The sequence below is a fragment of the Manacus candei genome, unplaced genomic scaffold, assembly GCF_025592945.1.
Source record: "Manacus candei isolate 608988 ecotype Guabito, Panama unplaced genomic scaffold, ASM2559294v1 h1tg000046l, whole genome shotgun sequence".
In the NCBI taxonomy this organism is placed as follows: Eukaryota; Metazoa; Chordata; class Aves; order Passeriformes; family Pipridae; genus Manacus; species Manacus candei.
Window position 1 is genome coordinate 15615366 of NW_026138094.1, and position 8558 is coordinate 15623923.

The 8558-nt window shown below is 53.0% G+C and overlaps 1 protein-coding gene across 1 annotated transcript; it reads left to right on the forward strand.

Annotated features, from left to right (window-relative positions):
* The first annotated feature begins 437 nt into the window (after positions 1–437).
* Positions 438–7670, forward strand: FEM1B (fem-1 homolog B). Its single transcript, XM_051796884.1, has 2 exons — positions 438–720; positions 4621–7670. The coding sequence occupies exons 1-2, from the start codon at positions 473–475 to the stop codon at positions 6254–6256; spliced, it is 1884 nt and encodes a 627-aa protein (XP_051652844.1). The 5' UTR covers positions 438–472; the 3' UTR covers positions 6257–7670.
* The last annotated feature ends 888 nt before the right edge of the window (positions 7671–8558 follow it).

Here is an 8558-nt window from a genome sequence, read left to right on the forward strand (position 1 = left end):
TGTGATTCTGTAATTCGGTAATTCTCTAACTCTGTTATTCTGTGACTCTGTGGCTCTGTATTCCCGTGATTTTCACTCCCGTTCCCCTGTGATTCCATAACTGTTATTCTGTCATTCCGTGGCTCTATTCCCGTGATTTTCACTCCGGTTCTCCCGCGGTTCCGTGTCCGGGTGCGCTGTCCCGCCGGGCCCCGGAACGCTCGGCCCGTGCCGCGGTTGCCGGTCGGGCCGGGCGGCGGTGGCGCCGCTTCCCGTTTCCGCCGCGCTGCGGGGCGGGCGGGGCGGCCGCGGGGCCCGAGCGCGGAGCGGGCCCGGCGCTCCCGGGGTTCGCGTCCCGCCGGGGCTGGCGCGGCGCGGGGCGCGGGGGGCCCCGGGGCGGCCGCATGTGCGGCCCTTGGGGCGGCGCAGGACGGAGCGGGCCGGGGGCGAGCCCCGGGGCGGGCGGCGGGGCCGCGCGGGGGCCCAGGCGGCCATGGAGGGGCTGGCGGGGTACGTGTACAAGGCGGCCAGCGAGGGCAGGGTGCTCACCTTGGCCGCGCTGCTGCTCAACCGCTCCGAGAGCGACATCAAGTACCTGCTGGGCTACGTGAGCCAGCACGGCGGGCAGCGCTCCACACCCCTCATCATCGCCGCCAGGAACGGCCACGCCAAGGTGGTGCGGCTGCTGCTCGAGCACTACCGCGTGCAGACACAGCAGACCGGCACCGTCCGCTTCGACGGGTACGTACCGACCGCGAGCGCAGCGGGAACGCACCGGGAACACACCGGGAACGGGAACACAGCGGGAATACACCGAAAATGCACCGGGCAGACACCAGGAACACACTGAGAATGCAGGGGGAACGCACTGGGAACACGCCAGGGACAGAGCGGAATACACCAGGAGTATACGGGGAACACGCAGGAACACACAGGAACACACCGGGAATGCACTGGGAACACACGGGGCACTCACTAGGAACACACTGGAAACGGGCACAGGCACCAGGCACGCATGGGGCACACAGCAGGAATACACCAGGAACACACTGGGAACAGGGTGGGAATGAGCTCAGGCACCAGGCACACATGGAGCACACCCTGGGGACCCACCAGGAACACACTGGGAACACACCGGGAGTGGGCACGGGGGGCCCCAGCAGACAGGCCACGGGTGGGGGTTATGGGTGGATTATTAGGAGGTGCCTCTGCCCAAATTGGGGTGCCAGCGAGCCCATCCTCTGCTCTGTGTGCAGCTGTGCCATGGTGCAGTGCCCCAGCAGGGCCAGCCCTGTCCTGGGGACATCGGGAAAAGTGTCACCAGGCCAGGGAGGGGATTGTCCTGCTCTGCTCTGCCCTGGGGTGTCCTCCCCTGCAATATTGGGGCAGTTTGGGGGGACACAATGGAAGGTAGGTATTGAGCCATTAGAGTGTCCAGTGAAGGTGGTGAAAGGCCTTGAGGAGCTGCTGAGGGCACTTGGTGTGTTGAGCTGGAGGAGACTGAGAGGAAACCTCACTGCAGTTCCAGCTTCCTGGGGAGGAGCAGAGGAGGGGCAGGGACTGAGCTCTGCTCTGGGGGGACCAGGGACAGCACCCAGGGAATGGCTGGAGCTGTGCCAGTGCAGGGTCTGGTTGGATCTCAGGGAAAGGTTCTTCCCCCAGAGGGTGACTGGGCACTGCCCAGGCTCCCCAGGGCAGTGGGCACAGCCCCAAGGCTGCCAGAGCTCCAGGAGGGTTTGGATGATCCTCTGGGGTACAGGGTGGGACTCTTGGGAATGGGCCTGTGCAGGGATAAGGGGTGAACTGGATGATCCTTGTGTGGCCTCTTTTGGATGCTCTAATGGCTTCATGTCTTTTTTATATTGTGGTGCCCAAAACTGACCCCAGACTGAAGGTGAGGCTGCCCCAGTGCAGAGCAGAGCAGGACAAACTGTGGCTGTGAGAGCCACAGAGATGATTTGGAGTCTGGAGTGTCTCTGATGAGAAGGGACTGCAGGAGCTGGGCCTGGTTAGTCTGGAGAAAAGGAGACTGAGGGGGGATCTCAGCAATGCTTATAAACATCTCCAGTGAGCAGCAGTGACTAAAATCAAAACTAAAACACATCACATTCCACCGCCACATGAGGAAGAACTTTCCATGAAGGGTGGCAGATCACTGGGAGGGTGTGGAGTCTCCCTCTCTGGAGACATTCCAAACCCACCAGTTCCTGTGTCACCTGCTCTGGGTGATCCTGCCTTGGCAGTGGGTTGGGATGCATGATCTCCAGAGGTTCCTTCCAGCCCCAGCTGTTCTGGGATTCTCTGGTAAAAACGCCTGTGTGATTGGAGATCCCACTTGATGCTTTATGGGCCAGAAATGCCTTTACTCTTCTGGAATTCCCCACCTGAAGCCGTGGACAGGATAATGTTCCCCACAGCCCAGAGAACTTCCTGTTGGTGAGGAGGTTGCCCCGTGTTCTCTCTCGCTGTGCCAAAATGGCCTTTCTGTGACATTGTTTGGTGCTGCAGGTGACAGCAGAGATTGGGTTGGGGCAGGGTGGTACTTGGACATCTGGAGCTGGATTAGGGTTAACCTGGAGCTGGATCAGGGTTGGGTGGTACCCGCACACCAGAACCCACCCCTTTACCCAAATCAAGGGGTTTCAGTGTCCAGCCCAGACATCCCAAGCAACATCCCTTCCTCACTGCTGGTAGCCAACATGTGGGATGGCCAGGAGGAAAATGTGACATTTTAGGATGGGAAGGGAGGGATGAGGGTGCCAGGCCCTCAGCTGGGACCCACCAGGACAGTGGTGGGGATGTCCAGGTCCCCAGGTGCCACGGTGCCGTGGCCCGAGGGAGGAGGAACGTTGTTTTTAATACCTCCCAGAGTACTCATCAAGCTCTCGCCTTGCTGTCAGCGTCAGATGTGAGGCTGAGTAATGGAGAAGGTGTCTGGAAGAGCTTCAGGAGCTGCAGGTGGCTGGCACAGGGAGGGGAGCTCCTGGCAGACACCGAGCGAGGGGTCCCCGCTGGGCTCTTCCATCTGCTCCAGCTTGAGTTACACCTGAGCAGCTCCACCCGGCCCAGCAAAGGCTGGCTCAGTTCCTACACTGAATGAAGCAGGAGGAACCCACTTCTCTGAGTGGTTTGGTGTTTTCTATCTTCCTTTTCCCTTCCAGCCCTTGTTTTTTCCAGGCAGGAACTGGTTGAGAATTCCTCGGCTGAGGTTTGCCCCAAATCCCGCCGAAGGAAGGGAGGGCCCCTGTTGACAGGCAGCAGATGCTGTGCTGCTGAATTTGTGCCTCCCTGGGGTGGTGATGTGGTGCCAGAGCCTCTGCCTAGCATAGATTAAAGGAGGTGTTGTCTGAGGCACAATGGGTGCAGTAGCAGAGGAGGAGGGCCATGTGATCCCGCGGGAATGTCGTGCCTCAGATAAGGTGGCACAGCAGCTCCCCTTGTTTGGGCTCCAGCTTTGCACTTGGAGCTACAGTGCACCAACAAATCACCTCGTGTTCGTTAACAAATCCTGTCACCTGCTTTCCTCCTGCTTTCATATGGGAGTATTTTAATGGAATTATTTACACAGTAAGGAATTTCTTACTGTGAATTCTCTCTGCAGGCCAGAGAGCTCTTACACAGCCTCTGCAGTGTTGTCTGGAGGTGCTGGGTTTACAAACAGCCACAGCTATTCCTGTGGAGCTCTGAGAGCTTCACCAACTGTTAAAAATCACTGTTAAAGTGAAAATTAACCCGGTGTCTTACAAAATTTTAACTCTGGGTAACGTGACTGGGCATATGGAAATATTTGTCCCTCCTCAGTGATTTGGGATGTGCCTTGAGCATTTATTAGCTGCAGTGTGAACACTCTCTGTTTCTACATTTAAATCCTACTTCAAAAACCAGGGAATAGGAAGGACATCACCCTTTATGTTTGGAGTTACACCGTGCTGGGTTGGGGAATGAAAACAGCTCCAGAAACAGTGACCTGTCCCCTCATTTCCCAGAGCCAGCAAGGCCACGATGTGACGCAGATCTCTGCTTTTTAAATTTAATTTTCTTCCTGGAGTTCCATTTGTGTAACTGCTGGGCTGGTTTAAGGCACAGGCTCTGGAATCAGGAGGAGCAGCGGAAGCTGTGGCAGTTTTGCAGCTCAGGGAGAGAGAAAAGGGAAGTGATAAGACATTTTGAAGCCAACTTTGCTGCCAGGGCCGGTGTTTGTGTGTCTGTACCGTGTCTGTGTCTGGTTTTTATGTCAATATATCCATTTTATGTTTTTTATTGTTCTTTAATGTCTCAGTTTGCGGCACAAGGCATCAAAGTGATAATTCTTGTAACTCTCCTTCCCAATTCTTGTAACTCTTCTTCCCAGATCTCCACAGGCCGAGGGCTGGAGCTTGTGGGTGGCACCTTCAAAGCAGCCTGGGGAATCCCAGTGGAAATGTGGCCACATCCCTTGGCTGCTTTGAAGCTTCACCTGCCAGATCTCCTTCCCTGGGGAGGTCTGAGTGCTCAATCCCATTTTTTGACCTTGAGTTCCTTCAAGTCCGGGTGGGATGGCTGTAAAATCCCTGTTGTCAGCGGGGTGTGTGCCCGCCCGTGGGATGGGCCGGGTTGCTTTTGGGAGAGCACCGTTTTAACCGCTTGTCCTCACGTTTGCAGCTTCGTCATCGATGGGGCCACGGCGCTGTGGTGCGCGGCGGGCGCCGGCCACTTCGAGGTGGTGAAGCTGCTGGTGAGCCACGGCGCCAACGTGAACCACACCACGGTGACCAACTCGACCCCGCTGCGGGCGGCCTGCTTCGACGGCAGGCTGGACATCGTCAAGTACCTGGTGGAGAACAACGCCAACATCAGCATCGCCAACAAGTACGACAACACCTGCCTGATGATCGCGGCCTACAAGGGCCACACGGACGTGGTGCGGTACCTCCTGGAGCAGCGCGCCGACCCCAACGCCAAGGCCCACTGCGGCGCCACCGCCCTGCACTTCGCGGCCGAGGCCGGGCACCTGGAGATCGTGAGGGAGCTGGTCAAGTGGAAGGCGGCCATGATGGTCAACGGCCACGGGATGACCCCGCTCAAGGTGGCCGCTGAGAGCTGCAAGGCCGACGTGGTGGAGCTGCTGCTGGCCCACGCCGACTGCGACAGGAGGAGCAGGATCGAGGCGCTGGAGCTGCTGGGCGCCTCCTTTGCCAACGACAGAGAAAACTATGATATATTGAAGACTTACCACTATTTATATTTAGCGATGCTGGAGAGGTACCGGGACAGCGAGAGCGTCATCGAGAAAGAGGTTCTTCCACAGATCGAGGCCTACGGGAACAGGACTGAATGCAGGACCCCTCAGGAATTAGAGTCTATTAGGCAGGACAGAGATGCCCTTCACATGGAAGGCCTCATCGTGCGGGAGAGAATTCTGGGCTCGGACAATATCGATGTTTCTCACCCCATCATTTACCGGGGGGCGGTCTATGCGGATAACATGGAGTTTGAGCAGTGCATCAAGCTGTGGCTCCATGCCTTGCACCTGAGGCAGAAAGGCAACAGGAACACCCACAAGGACCTCCTGAGGTTTGCTCAGGTCTTTTCCCAGATGATCCACTTGAACGAGCCCGTCAAAGCCAAGGACATCGAGAGCGTGCTGCGGTGCAGCGTCCTGGAGATAGAACAGGGCATGTCCCGCATCAAAACCACGCAGGACTCCGACATCCACACGGCCCTGGACAACTACGAGTGCAACATCTTCACCTTCCTCTACTTGGTCTGCATCTCTACCAAGACCCAGTGCAGCGAGGAGGACCAGTCGCGCATCAACAAGCAGATCTACAACCTGATCCACCTGGACCCGCGCACGCGGGACGGCTCCAGCCTGCTGCACCACGCCGTCAACTCGGGCACGCCCGTGGACGACTTCCACACCAACGACGTGTGCAGCTTCCCCAACGCCCTGGTCACCAAGCTCCTGCTGGACTGCGGCGCCGACGTGAACGCCGTGGACAACGAGGGGAACAGCCCCCTGCACATCATCGTCCAGTACCACCGGCCCATCAGCGACTTCTTGACGTTGCACTCCATCATCATCAGCCTGGTGGAGGCCGGTGCCCACACGGACATGACCAACAAGCAGAAGAAAACCCCTCTGGATAAAAGCACGACCGGGGTGTCCGAAATACTCCTTAAAACTCAAATGAAGCTGAGTCTCAAGTGCCTGGCTGCCCGCGCCGTGCGGATCTACAACATCAGCTACCAAAACCAGATCCCCAGAACTCTGGAGGAGTTTGTGAAGTTCCACTAGGCCGTGTCAAACCTTTCGTGGTGGTGCTACCCCGGGACGACACCAGACAGCAGAATACACACGTGTACACGAAGTTGTTTTGTTCCATTCCTTTGGTTTCGGGTTCCTCTGGATTCAGTCTGCAGCCTCAGTTCTCGTGCAGATCTTGGAAGGGGGGGGAGGGAAGAAAAAAAACCACATCATTTTCCTGTAGTCGAATCTGATGCTTTGAGATTTTGGTCGTTTCTTTTGATTAAAAGAATCGCTTCGTTGTCTCTTGGTTTTATAAACAAAATGAAAAGAATCCCCATGTAACTTGTGTAGAATGTTTTGTTCCCAATCCACATCTCCACTCACCATTTACAGATTTTAAAACTCCTCGGAGTGAGGTGGGAAAGAAAAATTGCTAAGTCTGTGGTAGCTGGTTAAAAGTGAAGTCTCGACACCCAGAGCAGGTCGGTGCTCTCATACCTCACCATCTCTTTATGCCTTTCAGTTCATGCTGAAGATGTTGGTAACGTTCTAAAGTTTCATTTCATTTCGAATTAAATTTTGAACGGCAGTTATCAACAGCTACAGACGTGGGGGATGCTCTGTTAGGAAACACAGGTTTAAATTCAGCTCTGACATGTTTTTCTAGTGGTAGCTGGTGCATCAAGCTCTTCATTTACACTCCTGCGGTAAGTGTTGAATAACTTTTGAACTAAAAACTCGCACACTGACCGAAAAACACCCGGAATCATGGTTTCTTTTTCCGTAGCTGTGTCGCTCATTATATAAAGATCATGCATGGATACCTAGAAAATGGATAGGGTATTTGTGTTTGTGTGTGTCCCAACATTTCAAAATGCTTTTTAACTCGTTTTTCTTTCTGTCCTTTCAACGATCAACACGCACCTTTTTTTTTTTTTTTTTTTTTTGACTCAAAGTATGTAAAAAAAACCTGCACTCCTGGATTCCAAACGCTGTACCTTCCTAACGGAGCAGTCTGTGTCGCCAAAGAGAGTCTTCCCTTGAAACTGGCTTTTCCAGGAAGCGTGGAGTCCGTGCCTCCCCGAATTGGACTGGAGGATTTTTCATGGTTTTTACTCCTTTCATTAGGAAAAAAAAAAAAAAATCTCTATTAACGCTGATTTTTACAAAATTGCCCTATCATAAATGTCTTTTGTGATAAGCAACTGATTGTACAACGCCGCTGTTGCTCGAGAACGTGCTTCTCCTTGGTAGAAGTTGCAGATGCTCCAGCAGTAAAATGTCACTTGTTTTGACAGGCTACTGAAAACTCTGGTTCTTTTAAACGCAGCTTTTTAACTGTCAAACGATGAAAGAATGTTCTGTAGGTTTTTTTTAAACAATCTGGGTAGAACTTTGAGGCGAGATTTGGGCACACCTTTCTATTTGTATTACAAATAAATAAACATTGAATGTGGAATGAGCTCGGAACTCTTCATTTTGCTCTGGGGGTGAGTGTTGGGGGGGGGTTGTGGTTCCGAGGGAAAAGCTTTAGGAACAGCTTTAGGACAGGTTTAGTTTCTCTGGTGTCCAGAGAAACTGTGGCTGCCCCATGTGTGGAAGTGTTCAAGGCCAGGTTGGATGGGGCTTGGAGCAACCTGGGACAGTGGCAGGTGCCATTTTTCTGGGCTTCAGGAAAGTCCTTCCCAGCCCAGGACCTTCCCTGTCCTTAGCCTGGAATTTTCTTTTCCAAGCATTAAAAGCTGAAGGATTGCCCTTGCTCTTTGTGGGAGTTATTTAATTAATTGATACAATTCCTTCCAGCCCCCCAGGTGCTCCTTTTCCTGGGAAAAGCAGCGGAGTGAGGGAGTGACTCCCCTCTGGCGGGAGGGGGAGGATTTATCGCTGTTATTTATGGATCCGGGAGCTGCTCTGGGAAACAGGATTGGCTTTTAAAAATAACCCAGGCTCAGCTGAGCCCGGCCCACGCTGGGCAGGAGCCGAGAGCAGGGGGGTGTGGGGAGATGCTCACAAACACACACACGTACATTCCCACACAAAGAGAGATACAGATAGATATATATAAAAATAACTAAATATAAAATAATGAGTTTATATATGTGTAAGCAAACACGTACACACCCTCAAACTTATGCACCAAATTGCCTGTAAGTGTGGTTTCCCAAAGCTGGAGGAGAGTTTTTATATTAAAAAAAATCATATATATAATATATATTTTTATAAAAATATATTTTTATATATATATTTATATATTTATATTTTATATATAATTTATATATTTATATTATATATTATATATTTTATATATATATTATATATACGTATATATACTTTTATATATGTATATTTA

Excerpts from the sequence above, each read along its gene's own strand:
- FEM1B (XM_051796884.1), top strand. The coding sequence starts at position 473 with ATGGAGGGGCTGGCGGGGTACGTGTACAAGGCGGCCAGCGAGGGCAGG. Across the intron at positions 721-4,620 it reads GGCACCGTCCGCTTCGACGG|CTTCGTCATCGATGGGGCCA; the intron begins GTACGTACCGAC and ends TCACGTTTGCAG.